Source organism: Topomyia yanbarensis, chromosome 2, assembly GCF_030247195.1.
Source record: "Topomyia yanbarensis strain Yona2022 chromosome 2, ASM3024719v1, whole genome shotgun sequence".
Lineage (NCBI taxonomy): Eukaryota > Metazoa > Arthropoda > Insecta > Diptera > Culicidae > Topomyia > Topomyia yanbarensis.
In genome coordinates, this window is record NC_080671.1 from 178,494,112 (window position 1) to 178,521,529 (window position 27,418).

Genomic DNA, 27,418 nt, shown 5'->3' on the forward strand with positions numbered 1-27,418 from the left:
CCTTTATTGCAGCCCGATGTATCAACGTCCACCAACCACCCTAGTGATATTTCGAATCCCTTCGCATAGAATCGCCAACATAATTTCACTGCACGATGCGCTTCGATTGACATCGCGACCCTAAGCGTGAAGGATATGTTTTGACAGTGAACGCATAATCGCTCTTCTATTCAGTGTAGTATTGTGTACATCATACATCGCTCGTAGCTGCCATAGAGAGGGCAAGATGTTCATTTTCTCACGAGCCACAAGTGATGCAATATGTAACGTAAAGGCACAGCATGTAGCACAACATCCACCCACACCGACGGATCGGGGTGTCGATTGATGATTATGAGAGCTGGACCAAATGACGGCGGCTGTAATTTGCTACAGGTAGTAGGTGGGTATTGTACGGCAGTTTGTTCCGTCCATGACATAGCAATTACAGGAAAGGAGTTTATTGCTCTAAAAGAAGCCATTAGTTTAATACCCATACAACAAAACTGAGTATGTCAGCCAATATGAAGAATTACCTCTTATTGACAAGTATGCTTCATATTAGCCTATTTTGAGTTCACTCAGGGTGAGAGACTATTGAAATTTAAGTATATAGTTATTCAAACATTAACGAACAAGATATTGGCTTGTTAAGTAATAAACAACGAACACGTTCCCTTTTCTTCCTTTAGAAAATGTCTATTAAATATACTGTAGCCATTTACAGCATCGTGCTCAGCGTGCTTCTACAATAAGAAAAATAGAAGAAAAAAATCACAGCCGATTCTCAACGTATACGACAAATGCTACATAATTCGAATGCAATCCTTCCTGGTCGAGACCCGAATATGCGATGACCAGCTTATAAGACAAGCGCCAAACCCTCTGCTCCACCAAACTTGGGTAAATCAACGCATTTTGCGAGTGAAGTTTTCAAAAAGCTTTCAAAAAAATTCAAAGAGAAATAGAGTGTCTCCTATGGTCTTCCGTGCAATTCAGAATCCCTTCACGTACAAACGAGCGAATATCAATTGTGTGTCGACATAACTACTATAGCTTTTAGTCGATTCAAATCAACAAGTGGGGCGTCTTGAAATAAACAACCAATGCACACAATTTCTAAGGTAACCATAACCATGCTAACAAAAGCACGTGTTTTGGGCCCGATCTCCATAAACTTAATTCCAGTACTATCGATCCAACATTCTCAGCAAATTTCTTCACATTCGTTCGCTCCATCTCATCTAGTGTGGACGCTCTGCTAAAATTTGCGCCAAATTTTGATAATTATAACATTGAAACACTGTAAGCCAAAAAATATACTTCAAAATGCGATTAATAAAAATATATCTACGATATTACCCACCAGGTGAGCACCCATAGTTACTACATTTAGCGACAAATCCAATTCCAACAAATTCATTCTAATTACAGGCATTGCCCTCAACTATAAGAAAAGAGATGTCGAAGAAACCAAAATAATTGATCTGTTAGATCTTACTCCTAGGTAATGAAGAAAGAATTGATTCTTCTAATGCTGAGATAACATTGAAGTCTCTTGCAGCTGCGACCTCCAGGTGCTAACGAAACAAATTGCCACAACCGAACCGTTAATAACGCAGGAAATCTTCCCACAACTGATAGAGATTCTTGAAAAACTTCAGAAGAAACTTAAAGAACCTGTAAAGACAAAATTCTACCTCTTCAAAACCCTACAAACGCACATCCTTCCACTGACGAACGTGTCCTTCGACAAATCTGGAAAAAAGTGAGTACCTATTGATTTCAGTAGTAGCCACAGAATCGAACCAATAGCTAAAAGCTATCGCATCGTAAAACAGAATTGCAGACAAATCGATCGTTATTTATAACATTGCATTGGTCGAGGGTTGGTGCGATTTCGTGCAGCATGAACATTCTCACCCATTATTGGCATTGAAAATAAGTTCATGAATGGTCGGAAGTGCTTTGCACAAACATAGGAAATAGACACAGTTGGCTGTCCCGCCATGTCATGTTTGGCGAAACGAACTGATGGATTAACTATAGCGTGATAAAATACATTTCGGCACCTTGTTCACGCTTGAACTTGTAATTTTGTGCACTTCATTGAAAGGACAGGGCAGTTGTTGTTGATTGAAAATTTGAAAATTTACATTCCTGTTGTGTTCATGTTTTGCTGGTTACTTTTCTAATATTAGATAGCGTATTGAGTCTATTATTTATAGCAGTAGGGTTTTGACGAGCCTTGATAATGACGTTTAATGAATTCTGGAACAATCGCGTTTTTACAATACGAAACCGGACCGTGAAGCAAAATCATGTGCTTTAACGCTTGTTTAACGCTTTTATTTGTAAAGATATTTGTGGTTTATCATGATCTTCAGTCATGGTTTCAGTAATGTCATTACAAATTCGTATGTACTTGATGAATTTGCCGATTGACTCTAAACATTTACATGATTTACGCAGATAAATCGGCATTCGAATCATGTTATAATAATATTTCAACATCCATACTAGACATACTCGGTGTTCACGTACTACATCTTTGTTGCTTTCGTTCCGACCTACATGGAAAGAACTTTAAATCAGCTTTAAGGACTTTTTATAATGACTATTTCTCTCTACATCCTATATTAATTATTCGCTACATTTTAATGACGTCTATATTAAATAACTAGGCGTTTTCTTCGCCGACGAAATGAAGATGTTTCGACAGATACGGCACGGTGTCTCTGGTAGAACAATATTTACACAAAAAAAATCAGTATCGCTGAAGTACTCTCTAATCGAAAGCTTAGATACTCCTCTTTCATCTGAGGCTAAATTTGAAATGTTCTATCAGGGGGTCTAGAACAATAATTTTTTGAACTCTTTGATGATTATTTTTGAAGACTGCGTTTCAATGAACGTTGCAATGATTAGCTCTCAGAAGATATCTCACTTTCAGAGGGATTAATCTTTAGATATTCCGTATTAGAAGGAGGGACTTGTTACGTTAATAAATACCTTTGAAGACACCAAAGACCGACATTTAGCCAATTCCCCGTTAATTCGCATTTAAATTTGAATAATATTTTCACCCGGTATATTTTTTGTCTCTGGTAGAACAATATTACCACAAACAAATCAATATCACTGATGTACTATCCGGAAACTAGTTTTTTTTAAAAGAGACAAATTTTGAGTCGTTCTTCCAAAGGGTCCAGAACTTTTTTATTTTAGCAAAATAAATACTTATGTTTATATAATTCGGATACTTTTACTCATTTGTAGGTCGATCTAAAATACTAACATTTTTTAACCTTTATGAATACACTGAAGCCTTTTTTATGCGGTTTTTCAAAGTTATGCGGTTTTTTATGCGAATTTTCAAAGTTATGCGATTCTTTTTATGCAGCTTCCTTTTAATTTCTAGGGCATCACCTGAAGCGACTTTTATCGAAAGATAGATCCTCGTGAATGCACATGCTTAAACAACAGACATAAAATGTTCATATTTTTATTTTTGGTTATAAATTACTAGTCTTTGGGTTAAGGATATGCGAAGCATTCTTGATGCAGTGAAAATAAAAACAGAAAATGACTGAATACCTTTTTACCTTTCTCATAATAAAACTTATGCAATCGGTCGGAATTTCAACTTTTTAGCCGAGGCCCGCAGAGCCGAATCTCTTATACCATTCGACTCAGATCGGCGAGATCGAAAAAAAGTCTCTGAGCGTGTATTTTTTTACTTGGTTATAAAGCTTTTACGCCGACCCGGCACACGTTCAGTAGTTAGACCATACAACCGATTTCGTCCGTCGTGTGCCAGAGTGAGGGACTCTGAACAGAGAAGATAACTATGAACCCTATTCCTCTAAACTCCACCAAGAAGTCCGACATTTGCCTGATCCCCCCGATTCTATTTGAAATGACTACGTTGACCAGCTGGATGCCGTGGTCGATCTGGCGATTCCGGTTGGAGGGTGGCTTCCGGTTCACTGGTGCCCCAACGACCAGGGTCTGTCGCGTTTGGTGCTACTCTGCGTAATTCCCGACGGTGGAGCTAGTCTACATCAGTGATGGTGATTGATGAAAATATTGTTGATCTAAAATTATGCATATCAACGTTGAATGTTGTATACTGAACCAATTGTCCTTGCTTATCAGGTCATCCTATTTGTAGTAGGCGATAAAATCCAAATACATAACGCGCCAAATAGAACTTTTCATTCGTCAATAAATGCTGTACTACCTGTTGTCAGAGGCAACTCAGCATTGAGTGAGGATCGGTCCAATATGGATATTTTCTCATCGCAATCGATAACTTTCGATGCTTGATGAATGAATTAATAGCATTCGTTGCATTTTTTTGGGTATGAAAATGAAGATATTTTGGCATCAATAGTACTATCCGAGGTTCTAGTACCATAAAGGCTCGTAACTATAGGTTTCAAATGCCCTTCTTATGTATAAGAGCGTCAAAACTGTCTCAATCACTTCGATTGAATTCGAAAAATATTCTGGATCTCGTGCCTCACTTCTGAATGGATAAGATTTGAACATAGTGAAGCATACTCAGATTGAAAAATGATCACGCGGAATGAAAGAATGGAGGGAATGCAAACAAGCGAACTTGGTTACGCATTTCATCGATACTGATTTGTTTGCAACTTGAAAATAGGTTACCATGGAAGGTTTTCGTCTGTACACATATTCGTGCATCGAAACCATGGATTACTATCAGGTTTGATTGGGTGATGAGCGTTAATTTTGATGAAAATTGGCTTCACTGGCCTACATCAGGCGAAAGAATGTCTCCTGCAACCTTTGACGGACACGTTATTCTTCTTTAGATGCAGTTCGGCAGAATGCCGAGGTCAGTCCAGCGATTCCCGGTGGAGGATTGCGTCCGGTTCACTGGCGCCCCGATGATTCAAGCCGGCGATTCGCTACGAACGGAATAGTCCCCGAAGGTGGATCTTTCCTACTCCGACGAAGAGTTCTCCGGCAGTGGAAGATCTTCCGAAACCGATACTACCCGGGCAGATGCCGAGGTCGGTCCTGCGAATCTGGGTGGAGGGTGACTTCCAGTTGACAGGCGCCCCGACGAGCATCTGCCGGAGCTAATTCCCGATCTACTCCGACGGAGAAATTTTCCGACGTTGGAATTCCTCTCGAAAACGTTATCTCGATGCTGGTCGGTTAGGTGCCGAGGTCAGTCTTGCGATTCCGGGGAGTCATGGTTCCGACAGCATAAGTCATTAAGTGACTTTACGCTTGTCTGGACATGCCGCAGACTCAGGTTAATCGCATTTAATGCCAAAGCTCCTGACTCCCGCGTTGCAGAAGAAAAAGAGTGAAGTAGCCGGGAAACTCTAAGCTTGCTCATATGACCCTACTCCACGCTTTTCTCTAAACTTTCTTACTTCAAATCCTTGCTCTTCCTTGAGCACTATGGCACTTAATATTGAAAAATATTTCAAACCTTATGTGTTTTATGCGGACTGGTCGGTTGTCACGGTAAAGATAGACACGTCTACCTTTATCAGGACACATGTTAGTGAACTCGGGTGATTCGTAGTTATACTGCCTAAGCTCGACCCTCATTAACAGAAGTCAAAGATTAAGCCCGTATGATATTAAACCTGTTCTAATGACTCTGCCACTCCTAGTTTTCCGATCTGTTTACTTCACATCCTTGCTCTCACTTGAGTACTATGGCTCTAATTTTCATAACTTTCCCTACCCAGTAATCTCTAGCTAATTGAATGTCGTTAAAACTTTCTTACTTACTTACTACTCCTTGCTCTTCCTTAATATTTGAAAAATATTTCACTTTCCAGTCCCTTGCTAAATGTCGTTACAATATTAAAAAACCTGTTTTAATCCACCTAGCGGTGCAATTGTGCCTTTCTCATTTCTCTAAACTATGGCACGGAGGCTTTTTATGTTCAACATAATTGTGGAAATGTCCTACGGTGTCGACGGTGAAACACTTGAAACAAAAAAATATCATACTCCATTAGCCTAAACAGCATTAGATCAATGTTATCTGCTTACTAACTCATTTTGTCATGCGGGGGTGGGTATGTGAGGAGGGCGAAAGTCCCATGAACGAACGACTCTCCAGCATAAATTGGTATGCTTTGTAATATAGTGGTGGTTTAAAGATAATGGGGTTGAAAGGGAGGGGTATGAGGTGGTGGTCTGAGGGGTGATGTAAGGAGATTTTTAAAGGAGGGGAGTGAACAGTAGAGGGGGGTGTAACCCCTCTCTGTAAACCATAAACTACGCCCCTGTTAAAATCCAGAAACCTTATGCGAGTCGAAAAAAAAATTTGGCCCTCCGGATTAGATGTGCCGGGATTAGATTGACGTTTTTCAGAGTGATTGCATAACCTTTCTATATGAGAAAGGCAAAAATGTGCAAAATCCAAAAAAGTGAATCTTCGTCAAATTTTTTCGTGTTTGCATCAAATCTCGACGTTTTATGCACCTTGAATACATTTAGCATCAAAAATAAAAATTCTATTTTTAATTTTTCCTATAGTTTTTATGAGAAATTTCTGTGTGGCCGTACTCTGAAACCCGTAATTCCGGAACCAGAATTCCGATCGATCCAAAATTCAATAGCAGCCGATGGGAAGGTTACACCTTTCATTTGAGACTAAGTTTGGGCAAATCGGTCCAGCCATCTCTGAGAAAAATGAGTGACATTATTTGACACATACGCACATACATACACACACACATACATACACACACACATACATACACACATACACACACACATACAGACTTTTTCCGATCTCGACGAACTGAGTCGAATGGGATATGACACTCGGCCCTCCGGGCCGGGATTAGGTTGTCGTTTTTCAGAGTGATTGCATAACCTTTCTATATGAGAAAGGCAAAAATGAAGGTTTGTTTTGCGAATTTCAAGAAATCTAATTATCAACGCAAAACTGGCTAAATGGTGTCTTCGAAGGTTTTCATTAACTTTACAAATCCGTTCCTCTGACAGTGTGTGTTCACTGATTAAAGCTCCTAAAAGGTAGATATCTGTTTTAAGATCCAAATTGAAAAATTACCTAAAAATAATCGTCCAAATGTTTAAAAAAATAAATGTTCTAGACCTCCCGATAGAACATTTCAAAGTTATGCTCAGATGAAAGAGGAGCGTCTAAGCTTTCGATTAGTGAGAAGTTTAGCGATACTAATTTTTTTGTTTAAATATTTTCTACCAGAGACACCGTGACGGGATTCAACCGATGCCAGATTTTTGAACAATCTCTCACGTCAAAAATCTTAGAGTTATACTGGATTCGGAACAAACATTCAAACAACGTACCTGATGGATAAGTAATCAAGACACTTATGATTCATCTTCCGGATAGCAATAAACTTGAGTAGTGCGTAATGCTATAAATCGTTTTATTGAGCGTTAGTTCGCTTAACACTAGAATATTGCTATACTGTTTGGAACCAGTACTACCAGGGTTGACAGAATCGAAACTTCAATATCTCCCATGGCGAGACACCTCCCAAGCCAATTCTCGTGGGCTCAGATACCCATAAATACACCAAAGTGTGGTTTTATATGGGATCTACAGGACCATGATGTTTTCATGGGTTGAGATCATTTTCAACACTATGCCGTAGAGATGAATTTGAACTTTGAAAATAGGGGTATTTATTATGGACTTTTCGTTCGCTGCTGTACAACGAAAATCCTTATCAGTTGGTACATCTTGACGCTGTCAGCAACCGGAGCGACAACTCTCGAGCCCTTTTTGCTTCAAGCACACTGTCTGCCAGGGCCAACCATTCTAGCGCAGTGGTACAGAATGTGAATTTGGCAGGAACTTTAACCATCTTTAGGTGTTAACTTTTTGTAACGAATTAAGTGTTAGCGGGTCAAACTGTTTCTTATAACTTTTAGCATTGAAAATGCTTTACTCTACTACATGGGGCTGGGGCTAGGTGTAAAACTAAAATCTGATTTCGAACTGCGTCACGAAATGTTTTTTGGAAAAAGTTTTCGCTTACGTTTTGTTAATTGATGATGAATTTTCATAATTCGAACACCAATCGATTCTAAAAATTGCCAGTAAAAAATTGTTATCAAATTTATCTGTGCATTTTATTATCACATTATTGAAAAATCCGTAAATATGGAATAAATAGAGATAAACATATACAATTTTCACAAATTTGCGCAAGACTTTCCCTAACACAGAAATTATCTCCACATTCATAAGTATCCTACACATTACATCGCTTGGGGTGGGCGTGGCGTAGTTGGTAAATCGATTGCCTTGTACGCAGCGCACCTGGGTTCGAGTCCCGACCCCGCACATAGGGTTAGAAATTTTTCACAAGAGATTTTTCTAACCCGAAGAGGCGAATGACCTTAAGGTTAAAACCTCTATAATCGAAATAAAAAAAAAAAAAAAAAAATTACATCGCTTGATATAAAAGGAATGTTTTTGACCGAATTCCTTCAGTTTGTGTTTAGCTCGCTCCGAGTCTGGGCGCTTGTTTCTATTGCTGTAAGCTGTTAGTTGTGTTTGATTTTTCGAGCTGTTTGCGAATTTCGTGCCATCCCAAGAAATGGGCAAAACGTGCCCTGGAGTAGGGCAGTCTGCTACATCCAAAAGGCAGCTAGACCCAGATGCCGACGGAAGTGAGAAGGCTGCTACAAAAAAGCTGCTGGCCAACAACAGATTCGCTGGTCTGCCCAACCAGGAAATTGAAAAGAAGGAGAAAATGCCCCCCTTCTACGTTCAGGGTTTTCCGCCCACGCTGCGGACGGATATAAACAACCTCATCAGTCATGGCGTCAAGGCAACCATCCGTCTGTGTGCCAATGGTTATAAAATTGTCGTCCCAACTCCGAGGGCTGCCAGACATGCTGACAGAAGAACTCAAGAAGGAGCTTGAGGAGTGCAAACTAAAACCGCAGGCGGTGTATAAGATCAGGCGTCAGAAAAAAGACATTAAATTTCGGGACCAGCTATATTTGATCCACTTGGAGAGAAGCTCCATAACGATGAACTTGTTGAAGAATACAAAGCGCTCTTCCATATAATCATAGAATGTCAATCTGCTTCCTCATCTCGTACAGATCAGAAGCAAAAAAACACACCGCTTGCGAACAGCATACAAACAAATCTAGAGAAAATTTTCAATAGGACGTAAGTAACAATGAGAGATTCTCTTTGGGGTCTTTCTCTTCTGTCCATTACTCGGCCTGTTGGGAACACTGCCATGCCGCTGCAATAAGATGGGTGCCGCTGCGAAGAGATAAATATGCGCCACAAGGGTGTGTTGACAGAAGGAAAGGAAGACGTCAAACGACATAGATGAGTGAGATAGAGAGTGATAGAATGTTTTAGTTGTCAGTGGACGGAAAAAGGTAAATAATAAAAATAAAGGAGGTTAGATTAAAGAGAGTGATAGGAAAGACTAATTAAAATTAATTTGCTGAACGTTGATTGTTAGCGGTCATACCAGTAAAAACAAAGGCGATTAATTAGTACGTAAGTAAATAAAATGTAAATTTCGGATATTATATACAAACAAGAATTCTATAGGCACAACTCGCATCGGAAAGTTCGGAACGGAGAATAAAACTTATACTACGGTTAAAATTTGGATAGTACGGAGAAGTAGTGAGGAGGAGAAAATCAGACTAAAGAAACACTAAATGTGAGTAAAACTATTGAGTAAAATTTGCCTATTTCTAAATTTAAACCTAACATTGTTAAAACAAGTAAAACTTATTTGCTAACAGTGAACATTTAAAATACATTTTAGCTTTGATCGGCTTATAGTAAACGTCGATTGCCAAAGAGGTGTTATTGTTGATCCGAACACGGCCATTTCAACATTTGCTACTCTAGGCTTTGCATAATATTCTAGTAAAAACCGTCGGCTTTCGATACGTACTGGAAAATTAGTGCAAAGTGTTGTAATGACGTCGTAATACACGAAGGAGAAAGTAAACAAAGAGAGGCTCTCCTTACGTCCTATTGAAAATTTTCTCTAGAAATATACTACCCGCGCCGCGCCGCTCTAACGTGTACGTGTAATATATAGACACAGGAAAGTTCCGTTGCACCTAACTGTGAGTGAAATGAGTACACCACAAAATAAATTTCACCCATTACGGGAGAACACAATCGCGATTGATTTTTCGCAGACTCGTCTTAGACCTTCAGTGCGCGAGGTGGAACAGTTGGTCAAGGTGAAAATGGAACTTGATCTTACCGAGGTCCAGCTTCACCACACGAGGCAAGTAGTTCTTATAACGTTCAACTCCTTAGCCGAGACAGAAAGATTCGTAGCAAAGAACAATATGCAACATGACGTTGAATATGAAAACGTCAAAACCAAGATCCCCGTGTATATGGATCTCGATCTAACTGAAATAAAACTTCATGATCTGGCACCTCGTACTAATTCGGATTGCATTAAAAGATTCATGTCGAAGTATGGAGAAGTGGAATCCGTCACAACTGATACTTGGAGAAACTTTTCCCTGGCATACTCAACGGTGTTCGGGTGGTGCGAATGCGGCTGTACCAACCTATACCGTTTTACTTGACTTTCGAGGACAAATCATCCCGAGGTGTTGACTACATACAAAGAACCCTATGCACATATCCTGGGCAGACGCCTACGTGCCAGTTCTGTTATCAGACGGCACACTACGGTAAGTCATGTACCAAAACAACTAAAGCAAACTCATCTACAACCACCACTACCAAACAGCTTTCAACATCTTCTGATACACAAAAGATAGCCGGCCTAAAAATGAATGCCGAACAAACAATATTTCACGGCATCTCAAAGCCATCAGTTAACGTACGCAGGGAAGAAATAAACAAGAACGAAGACGGCTATATCAACGTAACTCGAAAACACAAAAAACACCAAAAGGCTAACAGCGACCACCAGAGCCAATCTAGCGATGACGATATGGACACAACCACGAGCGAGGGGGAAGGCAGACAGAATTATCAGCAAGCGGCAGAAGGTACACCCGACCATCGCTCACACGGGAACACCCGACCATCGACACGGGTCAAAAAATTTCCACGTCAAAAGCCGCTGCATGCTATGTGCCGGCTCTCACAAAACGGACCAGTGTAACCCAATGGAAGAAACTCCCAAAAAATGTGCGAACTGCGAAGAAGAACACGAAGCTACCAGCAAGGAATGCCCGAAACGAATCGAATTCATCCGAATCTGCAAGGCAGCGATGGACAGAAAACAGCCGAACCGCAAGCCAAAACCACCGATGCTGGATGAACTCGCCTTCCCTCCACTTGGACTGGAAAAAATCCCACCGTCAGCTCCAAACGCAGGGCATAAACAGCCTCCCCCAGGTTTCAGAAGCTACTCAGATGTAGCACAACAACCTCCGACCGGCCAACTGTTTACGATGGAAAAACTTACCCCCCCACCCCCCCTTCTTCACGATCTAGACAGGCAAACAAAAGCCTGCCGATCCAGCCAAGAACAAGTAGCTGTCATGATGACATTTTACTATCGTCATGGTCAAATTCTCGCCTCTCAAAGTCCTTAACTGGAACGCCCATTCAGTGGCACTCAAGAAACTCGAACTGGCGGACTTCATGAAAAATAAAGATATTGACATCGCCATTATCACAGAAACGCATCTCAAGCCGAGAACTAATTTCTCGCATCCGGATCACATCGTTATTAGACTGGATCTAACCACTTCTGCTGGGGGAGGAGTTGCTATCGCCATCAAAAGAGGACTGCAGTTCAAATCACTGCCAAGCATTCAAACGACGCTTATCGAATCGATTGGAGTAGAAATCAGTACCAACCAAGGGGAAATAGTGTTCGTTGCGCCATACTGCCCGAACCAATCTCGCACGTCAGATGGATTTAAAAACGACATCCAAAAACTAACCAGACGAGGTGGTAGATTCATCATTGCGGGAGATTTCAACGCTCGGCATTCCGCCTGGGGAGATAGCAGATATTTAATCGTTGCTTAAAGCTAGCTTATTTTCCAAATCAGTGGAAACTTGCAAAAGTCATCCCGACACTAAAGCCTGGGAAAGACCCAACCACTCCCAGTAGCTATCGTCCGATCAGCCTGCTTTCTGCACTCAGCAAGGCCTTCGAAAGATCCATCCACGACCGTATACTTGAACATGCAGCAACGAACAACACTTTGTTTGACGTGCAATTCGGCTTTCGCCGAGGCCACTCACCCACCCATCAACTTCAGAGGGTGTCAAACTTCATCACCGAAAATAAGGCGGTTTCTAAATCAACTGTCATGGCCTGTCTCGACATTGAAAAAGCTTTTGACAATGTCTGGCATGACGGTCTCATCCACAAGCTGATCCAGTTCAATTTCCCGACATACCTTGTGAAAATCATACAAAATTACCTCCAAGATCGCAAGTCTGCATCCTAGGTAAAACCTCGGACCCCTACGACGTGTGCGCAGGCGTTTCTCAGGGAAGCATTTTAGGACCAATTTTATACAACCTGTTCACCTCCGATATTCTTCTTCTTTCCGGTGGAGGAGAACTGTGCTTATTCGCGGATGACACGGCTATCTTGTACAACGCCAGAAAAATAAAGTGCATGACTAAAAAGCTACAGAGTGGACTGGACACATTTAATGAGTACCTAACCAGGTGGAAGATATGCATAAATGCGGCCAAAACACAAATCATAGTTTTTCGTCACCGAAACACACAACGACTTGAACCGTCGACCAAGATCCAACTAAATGGAGTAGATATCCCGTGGTCTCTGAAATTCCGTTACTTAGGATTAATCTACGACAAGAAAATGATCTTTCGCTCTCATGTGGACCAAACAGTGACCAAGAGCATTATCCTACTAAGCCGGCTTTATCCGTTGATCAACCGTCGCTCTAAGCTGTCCACTGTTAATAAACTAGCCGTATACAAACAGGTAATACTGCCTACACTATTGTATGCATCTCATGTGTGGAAATCCTGCGCCCGAAGCCACCACCTGAAGCTACAAAGGATTCAAAACCAGTTTCTTAAAATGATCCTCAATCTACCAACCAGGACCAGCACAACTAAAGTTCATCGACTAGCGAACATCGACCTGCTTGAAACTAAAATTAACAAACATTCAGAGAAGATTAAAAACAGTGCATTAGAATCAGATGCCAGGCTCATTAGAGGGCTATTTCGCTAGGCTAGATAGGTAGGATATTGTAATTAACAAATTCCGAACAAAACTACACGTTTTAATGTAAAACTTATACATATAAGCAGAAAGAAACTCACGTCAGTGAAAATAACAAAACCATAGTTGAAAAACCAAGTTGAAACTCTAAAAATGTAAACAAATTCTATGTAATATCAAGCAAACAAAGCAAAATTTAGTTAAAAAAAAGACCGAATTCCTTCATTGCCATGCCTGCTCTTCTGGCAAAAAAAGTTAGATTATCGCTACTGTTGCTTGTAGGATAGCTGTTAGAACTTTCATTTGACACGAGCTACAGAAGGGGAACGTTTATTTGTGTCCGCTGGAAGGATTTTGTTCGCAGTTCCAAATGACGATGGCGGAACAGAAGCGAGACGGCGAATTGCTGGTTCATATTAGTCGTGCAGGCAAGGCTCAAATCGTTCCATAGGATTTTCGTACTTATTAGGACGAATATATAATATATATTCGATTAGAAAATTGCTTTAATAACCTTGTATTAAGTTTGAACTTATTAATTCTTTTCCTTTACTAGTGAATCATAATATAAGTAAATATTAAAAATAATAATCCCCAATGGTTTCTGCAAAACCTTTAGGAAATTTAATGAATGTGGCAATCCTGTCACTAAGCGAAAGCCACACCAAAAAGAATGATGATATTTCTATTTGTCGTACAAAAGGATGGTCTTCCATCTGCACCAAAAAGTTGATAAAAGAGATCATCTTGTTTCACAAAGTGCTTATTTGACATGAGCTGCGAAAGAGGAATGTTCGTGTGTGTACGAAGCAGAAACGAATCAAGGTTCGAATCGTTTCACAATTTTAACAGAATTTTCTTCAACGTACACGGAAAAAAATCCGCTCAGAAATTCATGAAAACAAGATCACGTTTTTGTGAACTGAAGGATTTACGAAAACCGTGACCAAGTTTCTGAAATTGTGAATAAAAAACCTCATATTCATGAAACTATTTGTGTTTCCAAAAAACTAGTTCGCGTCGATTATATACTATACAAGGCATTACATTCGAATGTTTGATAGGGTTAATGTGGTTGTTCCCTGGACATGTTTAGTATTTGTTGCGATCCTTATTCACAAATTGGGAATATACAAACGACAGTTAAACGATGTTCGTGATTGCAGGAGCTTATTCGCGATTTTTGTGATTTCTCATCAATTTAGGTTCACGATCTTAATCACAATTTTCGTAATTTCTATTTCGTGGTATTTTAGTCATGATTTCAGAACACTAGTCACGACTTTTGTGTTAGTAATGTGATTTATATTCATGATTTAAGGATCTTTCTAACGATTTTCATATATTCTATTCACGTTATCATGATATTTCAGTCACGAGTTGAGTCATTTATGTTCATGAATTCCGAATCTTAGCCATGAGTTATGACATGGCGGAAAACATGACTTAAGTTTACAAAACAAAAACAAATATTTCCACTAATAAAAGCATTACGCGGGCGATACTGAAGGGAAATTAAACATAATTATAAAAACCATGATTTTTGCCCTTGGTCCTGTTTTCGTAACGTAAAAACGTGGTTGTTCCAGAAATCATGGCACTTTATTCACGCTTTTGGGAACAATTTTTTCCGTGTATATACTTTCAGAATATCTAATTCCATACACTGAAAATAATAGACAGGATAAAACCATATGCAATTAAACATCACTTTCACGTGCGTGTTCATGTTAAAAAGAAAAGGAAATGATTTCCCTTTGAATTTCACATGAAAATCTATGAAAAAGCATTTCATATGGTGTTTCAAATTAAATTCAAACAAACTCCACGTGAATACAACATATGTATCCATTGAATGTTCATTGCCGTGCTAATGAGTCACATTGCTATATGTAAAACAATTGAGTTCACCTATTCTTGTACCAATGAAATCTATAAGCAAAACGAAGTTGATGTTAACGTGTAATTCATTTGGAAAATTTAGTCAATGGTATTTCTTATGATTATGTTTTTTTCAGTGTATCAACTTTTTAATAGGGCTAATAAGATTTGTAAACAAACCTTTGTTTTGCTGATTTCTCTTAATTTGTTATAATTTCAACACAGAAAGCATTTGAAATTGATTGTACCAATGGTAAAGATGTTGATTCATGTGTATTTTTTTATGAAACTCAACTTGGCAGCGAAATATTGAGCGAAATAAGTTTGTTTACAAAAATCTCATGAGCCCTTTTGAAGAATTAATATTGAATTTAAAAAAAAATATTTTGTTCAGCCTGACAAAAATTTGTAACCACTAAGAGAAAATTGAATCAAAACAAAAGCATTGTTTATTGCTTTAACCACCCTAACTTTTCAAATTGGTTGCAGCAAGAATTTAAACACTATATTGACTCATTCATAATTCCTGTTTTGCATTATTACTTGTGTAATTGAATGTATTAATATTAGCGCAATGAAAAATGGCTTTTTGATCCCGGAATTCTAGCAAAAATATTTAATTTGCATCAAATGGCCGACGATTCGAAGGATTTCACCTTTATCTTCAGGGAAAAAACGACTACAAATATTTTCTTTGTCAAGTGGAGTCATATTATAACAAACGGCTGTTCTACAACAAATACTTCCCGCGCACTCAAATTTTTATTTGATTTAATTTATTCTTAGCACCTACTATACGTAATAGATTGGACTTCAATTGGTTAATGCATAATTTTGTTGGTCCTTTAACAGTAACAAAATTCTTAAAGGCTACATATCTTTATGAGAGAAAAAATTGAGGAAAGTTTGATTTATTTAAAGCATGTGGCAATGCATTTATTATAACAAAGTTACGGTTTTTCGTTAGTACATTTTTAGTGCAAAAACTAGAATGAGTTTTTGAAAAAATATTGGAAATTGGTGGAGTTATGGTCTTTTGCCCGAATCCCTTTTTTATTTAAGACGCTTGCAGTTACCATGATAGAACTCCAGTAGATCAACTAAAATCCCAAAACTCTAAAAATTCTACACCCAAAACAGACCCTGTAAGAATCGCTTACATTAATGCAATAAATACGAGCGAAAATTGCAAGCGTTCTGGTAATGTGCAAAAATTGCAAGAAGCTTCCTTGCATGTAAAGTAAGAAACAGAAAAAAAACGAATTTTGCCTAAGTATTAGCGATGTATGTGTATTGGTGACGCATGTGTTAGAAAAAAAGTCAGCTGGCATTGAAAAATGAGCCCCGTCCAGGGAGGTCACTAACCAACACTTAATCCATTCAACCATGGTTTCAGATAATTATGAGTGGATAAAAGTCGTATATGAACACTTGGATGATTTCACGATTAATGAAAAAAGTAAAGGACGCACCCAGATTTTAACTCACGTCCTTGCGCATCGTAGCACTGACTAAATGCACTGTTCTATCTTTCCACATGTTGAGAGACCGTTAAAACTCGCAATTTGATGTTATCTCGTGAATAATGAATAAGCCACAAAACTGCGTTTGATGATGTTGGTGAGGAATGAATAAAAAGCAGACGGAAAATAAAAGCTTGCCTTGCATTGTTATACCAACCAGCATAGGTACGTGAATGTGATGGTAATCCTTTGACAGTGGTTGAAGAAATGCATGGACGTATAGCGAGAGATGAAGTGATTTTATATGCTCGCAACAATTGCAAGCGGCATTAACTGCAAAATTGCAAGCGATGCTAACATTATTTGCAAGTGATTGTCACTTGCAGTTATTGCAAGAGATTTTTGTTTTGGGTGTAGTGGTGTAGAAGTATTCCTCGTACGCTTACGATTAGTTAAGTAAATAATCTTTTTTTCTGCATATGGAAACGTTTTTTCCAAAAAATCGAAGTTTTGAGCACTAAAAATTGCATTAAAAAATTCTTACCAGCAAAATAGAAATTTTTGCGAAAATATAATCGTTAAGACACGAGAAAAATTAATTTCGAGTAGCTGAAAAATGGAAGAAGATCGGTTGTGTAGTTTTTCGGCAATCGTGATCACAGAAAAGTCATTTTTGGATAACAATATTTCGAGAAAATCGAGTTTAAAGTTTCAAGTTACTCTTGATAGACGAGGCGCGCTTAAAGGCGCTGTAACTTTTGATCTATTGGTCGGATCTCTATGAAAAATTTTGAGAAAATATTCTCAAAGAGTTGCACTTTCAATTTTTTTTTCGGTTTATTGAATTTATATTTATTTGATTTAATTAAACCGGATCCAATTTAAAACTAAAACAATGTTCTGCAGCGTTAAATTTTATATAATGCCTATTTCGTTTTTAAATCAGAGTTGCTCTAGGTTCGCGCGGAGCTGTCACTTTCGTATGGGTATTGTAAATATTATAGCGAACCTAGAGCGACTCGATTCTGAAACCGAAAACAACATAATAAGCAGCATCGCGAGTATGCAGTTCCAACTATATTCCGAAAACTGATAAATATCAATCAAGACCTTATCCTGAAATAAATGTTGCAGTTTTGAAGATTTTCAATGCATTTGGAGTATCTTGTTGCCCAAAAGACCCATCAGATTGTCGCAAGGCAATCCGAGAGACGCATGTCAATTGATCAACGCTTGCAACAGGCTTCTAAAGAGAAAAGATTAGCATGTCAACAACATCAAAGTGACATTCTTGACGCTACTGTGGCCTCAGAAGATAGTCAGTATGGCCCCGTAATAGATGACTATATAGGTGGAATATAACTCATTTTTATATCACATACGAGACGAATTTCTCAGAGTGGATTATGTTTTAAATATTATCAACTATCTTTTCAGGTGTATCACTGGTTCTTATGATCGAACCTGCCGCATATGGAACGTAGAAAGCGGTGACGAGGAAAAGGTATTGAAAGGACACGATAATGTAGTGTTTTCCGTTGCGTACAACTCTCCCACATGGTAAGCGCGAAGCTAATTTAGGAGCAAGTAGCACCTAAAATATTATTTCTCTTCATCCCAGTGACCGTATTCTCACCGGATCTTTCGATAAGACAGCCAAAATCTGGAATCCTACCTCGGGTAACTGTTTGAACACTCTTTGGGGTCATACGGCTGAAATTGTTGCAGCCGAGTTCAATCCGAATCAAGGCGAACAAGTAGTCACGTGCAGTATGGATAACACGGCACGCGTATTTTACTCCGAGACTGGTCAGGAAGTACACCTATTCGGCGATCATAACGCAGAGGTAGTATCTGCACGCTTTAGTAAGGATGGGAACTTGTTACTGACTGCGTCATTCGACGAAACTGCCATTGTCTGGGATATGCGAATGAAAGAGTAAGACAACAATCGTATGTTTTCATGCAAACACTACATTTTTCAATTTTTGTAGACATGCCACCGTCATCAGAGGACACGAAGCTGAGTTGAGTAATGCAATTTGGAACTTCCAGTGCTCATCCATAGCCACAAGTTCACTTGATAAAACAGCGAAACTTTGGGACGTTCGAAAACTCAAGAGCTGTCAAGCGGTGGCAAATCACAAAGACGAGGTTCTAGATGTGACATTCAATTTTACCGGAACCCGTCTCGCCACAGCAAGTGCCGATTGCACCGCTAAAGTGTGGGATGTCACCGGGAGTTTCGAGCTGGTCACAATAATGGCTGGTCACACTGACGAAGTGTCAAAAGTCTCGTTCAGTCCACCGGGTGGGTTGCTGCTAACGGCTTCAGCTGACAAAACCGCTCGAATATGGAACTCTGGAACAGGCATTTGTTCGCAAACGTTAGGCGGGCACGATGGCGAGGTGTTTTCATGCTCTTTCAACTATTGCGGAGATGCCATCATTACCGCGTCCAAAGACAACACTTGTAAGATATGGAGATGATACGACTGGTTTTCCGGGCAAGCATTTAAAGTATGTAACTGTATGAATATTATCTCTAATTTCAAACACATTAAACTGTAACGCTCTAACGGATTGCGAAAAGGTTGCATTAACAGTGGAACATTTTTTCATACCCATGAGCATTGCTGTCGTCCAACTCATTTCATCCGTATTTTTGGAAATAGTTTGGAAATTCATCGTCATTAGTGTAGCTACATCACTATTACATTGTTGAATATATTGCATAGGACTAAAGCATAAAACATACCAGTAGCATTGTATTATACAACAAATATGTATTAAGTCTACGAAAAAAAAATAATACAACTCTCATTCTACAATGTGTCAATATATAATGTTGTGATCGACATTTTCATGATTTTTGTCAAATTGATGATACTCCTCTCACTGTTATAAATATTCTTCACGCACCTGTAGCTGTAGAGCCTTCATATTTGTTAATCAATCTTCCATTCGCTTCATTATTGCGAACATTTTCCGACAGAAATATATAAGTTCATAGTGCAAATATTGTTTCTTATGTTTCTTAATTTTCTTTTCCATGCCTTCCCATTGCCATTGGTATGAAACATAGCCGACAGCGAAATCAAAGAAATGTGATGTAGTATATAGTACCAGACAAGCTGAACATTGGACCAAATATATGCTTAGATATTAATTGTATGACATTCGAAAGCTTTCTAATGTATAATGTTTTCAATATGAACGATATGAATGCTAAAGTGCTGGCTCTTAAGCTTTTATCGGATCTTGATTTCGCACAATTTGTTTTCCAAAATAAAATGTTAACTTCTCATAAAGGTAAGTGCTAGAGTCCAACTCTTAGGTAACAACAATGCAGCAAATATTTTTAATTCATTTCCGTCAGACCAAGTGCTATATTTAGGGTGACCATATTAGGCGAGTAAAAACCCAGGACAGTCGTAAGAGGACCACGCCTTCCCGCTGATGCAAAGTCAATTTGACGGTACTTCCCCCTCGAACGTGCCTAATGGATTTTCCGGGTGTTCGATAGTGAACAAAAATTCGCGTTTGATTACTGCATATAGTTCAATCCAACCGGGTCCTTCTTGCGTGTGAGTGAAATCACGGAGCACTTCTTCAGATTTACACACATGCAGTTCTTTCTATACCAATCAACAAAAAATGTTGCTGGTGGAATCTTTAGTTGAGCGAATCAGACGTGATATCTTCAGATTATCCGCGAAAGATAGTCGTGAAGTCTTCAGCAGTAGATGTACATCATTGAAGTACAACAGAAATATCAACAGTACCAGGTGCCTTCCTTGGGGTGTTTGTTGACGTTGCAGTAAATGTGGGTCCTTGGCAATCCATATCTCTCGTTCCGTGGGGTAAGATTGAAAAAACTACACAAATTATTATTGATTCGAAATATATGCATTTTAAGGATTGTTATATCGTGCTTCAATTTACCAAAAGCGATAGATTGATTGCTGCAAATAACATTAACTTGATAGCGAAATTCCTTACTCTCCAATATGTAGGATATTGTAGGATGTTTGTTACAAAATGTTAGTCGCTGTCAAACGTCCAGGCGTGAAGCCATGTTGATCATCACCATGGTAATGCTGTAAGCCTTAAAATTTTCCATAATGTCAGCTCAAAAAACTCCAAGACAGCACTCAATGAAGTTATTCCACGATAGTTATTGGCGTCTCGTTTATTTCCCTTTTCATGGACTGGAAACATGTTCGCGGATTTCCAGCAAGATGGGAATATGCCAGTGGCAAGAGATGCTTGCAAGATGGGAATAAGCAGAGTCACCAAACCGTCGATGTAAATTATTTAGGAAATCCTTTGAGTTCAGGATTGAAAGACGATTTAAACCAAGATGAAACTCAGATAAGTATCGTTTCATCAACTCAATAGTACCCATAGTTTGGTCCACGTCCGAAACCGGTTCGATTTGTTTGCGATGTGACCAAAATAAATCAAGCGAAGACCCATTTTTTTAGCTTAGGGGAGCAAAACCAGGACAAATCAATTATTTTCCTAGAAGTCCCAGGACACCAGGACAGTCAGTTAAAAACCAGGACAAGTCCTGGGAAACCAGGGCGTCTGGCCACCCTATTTACCGTAAGGAGAAGAATTTAGCCGAAAACCAGATAAAATTAGTGAAAAAACCAAAGGGTCAAAGCCTATAATTAAAATAGTTATGGAATTGCGCACAAAACATCGAATTCGTTTTTTCTGAAATTTCATGTGGTATCCTTGAAAAAAAAAATTAGCTCCGGTTTATATGAGTTTTTCCTATCTGCAGTCTATATTTCCGGAACCATATAACTGATCCGTACGAAATTTAATAGACGTCTATGAGGATAAAAAACTTTCATTTGTTTCTATGTTTATGAAAAATCAGCCCAACAATCTCCGGGAAACCGATGTGAGTTTGTTAATTTTGAAAGAATGCCACATTTTCCGGGAACTTAGTCAATGGCCAACGAGACTTCGAGGACTAGAACTGCAAATGCGAATAATTTGGTACCCACGTTAACAAAAAAATAAATTTTTGGCATTCATCGCGGTCTTGGTTTGAATCGGGATTTTCTATGTGAGCACACTCCATAACCCGTAACTCCGGAATCGGAAGTCGGATCGGAATGAAATTTAGCAGTTCACGGAGATGCAACAAATTTCATTTGAAACTAAGTTCAGACCGATCTAGGTCTAGCCATTTCCGAGAAAACCCATAAGGCTGTTATCCTGAATTATGATACTCTCACCGGGACATCCGGAATCCATTTTTGAAAAAAAAAATTCTAAAATTGAAATCGGAATTGCTGCATGACCGTTCTCATCACCCTATAACTGAACTGAAAGTTTGATCAATTAGAAATTTAATAGTATCCGATGGGAACGTTGTACCTTCCATTCAAGACTATGTTTGTGAAAATCGGTTCAGCCATCTCTGAGAAAATAAAGTGACCTTTTTGGTCACCCACACACATATATACGCACATGCATACAAAACCAGGGTAGCCACCAGGAAATCCAGCATCATATCGGCCTATATGCCTGTTGGATACTCTTAATAAACTTCCGGGACAACAGATTGATGAACTACGCTGAAAATGAGAACGGATTATTGGAAAGGCAGTTCGGATTCCGGAATGGGATCTCGACGGTAGATGCTATCCGCACAGTCATCGCGAGCGCGGAGCAAGCATCGAGGCATAGAAGAAGGGGTAATGGCTACTGCGCCGTGGTAACGATCGACGTGTAGAGCGCGTTCAACAGCGCCAGCTGTGTAGCAATCGCCACAGAATGCGGATTCCATACTAATTGTGCCAGGTTCTGGAAAATTACTTTTAGAATCGAGTACTGATCTACGAAACGAACATGGGACAGAGATCGATTAGGGTCACGAGTACCTCAGGGCTCCATAATCGGCCCAATGCTCTGAAATATAAAGTATAACGGATTTCTAAAACTGGAACTGCCCAGGGGGTCGAGATAGTCGGCTTTGCAGATGACGTGGTCCTGGCGATAACCAGCGAGACCCTCGAGGAAGTGTAAAAGGCGACGATTGAGACAATATGCATCGTGGAAACCTGACGTGGCTGACGTCAAGTTGCACCTAGCTCGCCATAGGACAGAGGTAGTGCTGGTCAACAACCGGAAAAAATTAGCGTATCGTGATCAGGACGTAGAATGCCACCAGCAGAGCAATATACGAAATTCAAGGGGTCAGAGCGGACCCGTCGACTAAGTGGCAGCAAGAAAGCATGGAGAGGTCGACTTCCATTCGACGCAGTTTTGGTCCGAGCTGGATGCTTCCAGAAGTACATGAATCGGTCTGGACATGCTTCGTCACCCCTTGGCCCGGAGTGTGTGAACGTGCAAAAGATACTGGAATACGTGGCCTTCGAATGCCCCAAGTTCAAAGAAGTTCTAAGAGGTGTCCCGAGCAAACGAAAAGCTCATAATTTCCCCTTGCTCATGGTCCAAATTCACCCCGACTGCATCGTATTTTGATAGTGTTTGAAATGGGTTCAACCTATGAAAACACCATCACCATGATCCGGAAGATCCCATATAAACATAAGCTGGTGTATTTGTGGGTTTTTGAGACCATTTTACCGCCTGGTATATTGATGATTCTAAAATTTGTTGCGGACCATATTCATGGTCTTTTTTATGGAGTTGTACGGTGTTTGAACCCATGAGAAATTGGCTCGGGATGCCCGGCATGACAATCTACAATATTCTTGAAAAGATGTGCCACGATGAGCGTATCTTGGACGCGGTCAACAGAGCAGTTACGAGTATACTCTCCGAGCTCCAGAGAAAATAGTGAAAGGACCAACAGAACAGCGCCGCCGACTAGAAAGTCGCCGTGATACAACAAATTGGGTTCGGGAAAAATTCCACCACCAGGGAACTCTCTGTCGGATGAGACTAGATCCACCGCTCTTAACCAGTTGAGTAGTACGCGACGCAGCACCGGGTTCAAGTCACCTGGGCGCCAGCGAACCGGACGCAAGGCTCCACCGGAATCACTGACCTCGACACCCTACCGGCTATCTCGTGAGTAGGCAAGATCCACAGCCAGCAGCAGCTAGTCGTTGGGGCGCCAGTGAATCGGAAGCTACGTTCCACCCGGATTCGCTGAAAAGACCTCGACACTTACTGGTTGGCCCGTTGAGAAAACTATATCCACCGCCGGGGACTAGTTCGAATAGATCGGGACGAAGCGGGGAGCTAAATCACTCACGAAAACAAGCATCGGTATCGGAATAAATTCACCGTCGAAGAATTCACTGTAGGGTAGATTCTAATTGGATGGAAGCTAATTGGTTTACGAAACAGACATCGGTACCGAGAGAAATTCTGCCGCCGAGGAACTCACAGTGGGAGTAGGGTAGTTTCACCGCCGGATAATATCTGAGTAGATTTCAATCAAACTGGAAGCTAACTGAGCCAAGAAAGCGGTATCCGGAAAAATTCTTCCATCGATGAACTCTCAGTCGGAGTAGGGTGAGTTCACCACCGGGGACTATCCGAGTAGATCGTGATAAGGCTGGGAGTTGAATTACTCACGAAAACTAGCTAGCTAAATGGCTGATGAAATCAGCAGCTACACGGCATGTGATAGATGGAGCTGAAAAGCAAGAGAAGAGTCGAAAGTTAAGTGGCTCAACGACCGAGTCATTTCATAGATCAACTGAGGCTCCGAAATCGCTGTGAAAAACTCGTGAGCAAAAGAAAGAGCTGTGACGAAAGCACAACGAAACCCTCACGAAACAATACCTTCCTCGGGGATAAAGGATTAAAAAAGAGTACGGAGTGTTTTAGTGGTTAGGCACAAAAGTGAATCGTGAGTCCCATACAGTGCCAATACACTACAGGCCAAGAGAAGAGTCAAGAGTTGAATGGCTTAAAAGTCGAGCCATTTCATAATTTAAGCGAGGCTCCGAGATAGCTGCGGAAAACTCGTGAGCAAAAGAAAGAGTTGCGACGAAAGCACGAGAGCACAATAAATAACATTGGTCCATTATGAATAAAACAGTGCTGCAGAGACGAAGAGATAATGGAAAAACTAGTTGCTTAACTTTGCGTGTCTAAATTTCAAAATGGAGTTATATTTCATAACATCAATATTGGAAACATAATCCGACATTTTTCATAGTACTTTCACTAACAATCAACAGTAAAAGTCGCAAGAACGGAACATGCTTCGTAAATCTCGCTTCATATATATTAGAACTTCATAAATTTCAAGCGAAAAATCGGACTAAGATCCGTCAGTATAACTATCGCTCAAAAAGTTCTCACTCGAAAGAGTCGGCAAGTAAAAAACCGCCTAAAAATAGATAATCCATTCACAAGAAAATCCATATATAGTCACATTCAGTCACTACATTGTACGAAATGGATATATTTCTCTTCTGGTTTTTATACTGAGGATTTTTTAAACGAATTTAACAACAATCATTTTAAAAAGCCATAACTTTTGGTTCAGACAAGATTTACTCACAAAAACAAGTCAGGCTTATAAATGTGACTATTACCTTTCATTTGAACACCAGTTATATGTATTAGTTTTAGATAAAAAATGATAGCAGTTAGTATGATTAAATTCCGATGGAGAAGCGCTGCCAGGGACAGTTTACATTGAAGAAATGAAATTTTGATCTATCTTCATTGTTTTTCAACATAATTGACAACTAATAGAACCTATCAATTAAGACTGTCTTCCACTATGTTTTTCAATCAATTGGACTATTGCAAATATTTTAGAAGAATTGTATTAAGCATTGGAAAATAAAAAATTGGACAGCTTCTAGCACTGGGAGCGAAGCACATTATGCGCATTATTAAAAATAGGTTTTTCCATGTCTCTTGACCCCTTAATTTTTATTGACTTTAAAAGGAGAATAATTTTGGAACCCTATTATGCACTAGAAAAAAGTCGGGCATGAAAGAGCTAACGAAGCATGTTCTGTTCTTGTGACTTTTATTTTCGTTCCTTCAATTATTAAATGATTACATGTTTCAGTTGTTCTTATGACTCAATCATGCCTTGTCATTTCAAAAAGCAAAATTATTTTCATTTATTTCATCATCTTTATTTTTTATTGTCGATCGAGGGCGAAAAAAAGCTTGAACTCTTGGACACCGCTCTCAACTCTAAAAATTCCTGTACATAGCAAGTTTTATTTTTTGTATTCATAAATCAATAATCAAAACCCATATGTTACAAACACTAAAAGAACACTGATCACTTCCTCCTTTCACTGACAATACTTCAGGTAGACGTGGTCCAATTCATTCAGCCTCTTTACGCAAAGCCGAATTTCGCTGGAACCGCCAGAAAATAATCAATCAATTTGAAAGAAAGCTTTACTGATTAAAAAAGTGAGTATTGTTCTCAGTTAAGCATAGAAAATATTTGTATCGTTTTATTTTGGTCTATTTTTGGTAGGATGTTCGAGACAATAAATGTCTTTGAACAAACTCAAAAAAGCGTCTACCGAAACCATTTAAAATTGTTAAGCAGAAAAACTATCAATCGATTCATCGAACATTTCATACATTTCACTTAACATTGAAACCGAAAACGCTTATAAGTAGGCACAATCAAAAAAATCGCAACCCGCAAATCAATAAAATAGTCAATTATGTATAACAATAAATGTGTATCTTTTACATCATTTCAGATATTATTGCGCCAAAAGTGTATTAAACTCATCGATTCGCCAGTGAAACGCTAACAAAAGGAAACCAATCTAAAAACATTGTAAATAACAGTCGCTGAAAAGAAGCTTGTATGCCATTTTTTTACGTTGAGATAATAATTGGGCATTCAGTTGGATATGGCTCAAAATAGGCTAGTGTGATTATTGCTGGAAATAAGCAAAATTAGCGACAATATTTCGAGCGCTATCCCATTGAAAATTGACGTCCATCTCGCGCATGAAAGGTGTGTAAAACTAACGGCCTATTTAAAGGCTATTGTTGTATCAGCACCAAGTGCGCTACTCAGTTTTACTTAATTCACAGATGACCACATAGAGATTTGAAAATAGCCGATAAGTTTCAGTTGACATCTAATTGGGATATGCTAAAATTAAGTTATTAGTTGGTATCTAGTTGGAATATGCTAAACATTGTTCAGCCGAAAAAGATCTTAGTGAAATGTCAAGACATAAAAGAAAATAAAAAAATACATACAAATACAATACCACAAAGAACAGACGTCCATCTCTAGCGTAAAAGTTGTGCAAAAATGAACAGTGTATAAAGAAGTAGTTGAGATATCTCCACCAGGTGCGCTACTGTGCGTATGACTGAATTGACAGCTGATCACATAGAGATTTCAAAGTGGCCGCCATAGTAATTCCCCTAGTTGGGATCAGCTAGCATGGCGACGCTAGTATTTTAATGTATATTCGTGCAAATGTTTACACAAGCATTTTGAATGTATAAAGTAATGCATTTTTTAATATATGTTCGAGTATGGATGTCTGTTATCTGTGACGATACTGCACAGATTTATCATTTAGGTCGCTGCATCGGATCAATTGGTTAACTATTTGTTATCAAAAACAAGCCGTAAAGGACTGTAAATTGTAAATTTGGCATAAGATTTGGATATCCAATGGCTTTCCAGTAGGAACAGTAAAATTTACGAGCCCAAACTAACGAATTAATGCTGTACTAAATGGAGTGTAATCCATACATCTAGGGATTTTGGAGAATTAGAGTAGCAACCAAAAACAAATAAGTTTCCCTATACTTTCTTTGTTAATAATAAATTATCAAGTCAAAAAAATAAAATAAAATCTAAAAAAAATAATGCCACTTAGCCACAGACTAGCAGACATAACACTCGAAAACAATGCTTCGCCCTCA

General features: G+C 39.2%; 1 protein-coding gene across 1 annotated transcript; it reads left to right on the forward strand.

Annotated features, from left to right (window-relative positions):
• The first annotated feature begins 1,217 nt into the window (after window positions 1-1,217).
• LOC131682243 (dynein assembly factor with WDR repeat domains 1) lies at window positions 1,218-27,064 on the forward strand. Its single transcript, XM_058963600.1, has 9 exons — window positions 1,218-1,348; window positions 1,414-1,486; window positions 1,544-1,747; window positions 17,969-18,091; window positions 18,153-18,470; window positions 18,526-19,051; window positions 19,617-19,843; window positions 25,816-25,921; window positions 26,224-27,064. Exons 1-6 carry the CDS (start codon window positions 1,309-1,311, stop codon window positions 19,019-19,021), a joined length of 1,254 nt encoding a protein of 417 aa, XP_058819583.1. The 5' UTR covers window positions 1,218-1,308; the 3' UTR covers window positions 19,022-19,051; window positions 19,617-19,843; window positions 25,816-25,921; window positions 26,224-27,064.
• The last annotated feature ends 354 nt before the right edge of the window (window positions 27,065-27,418 follow it).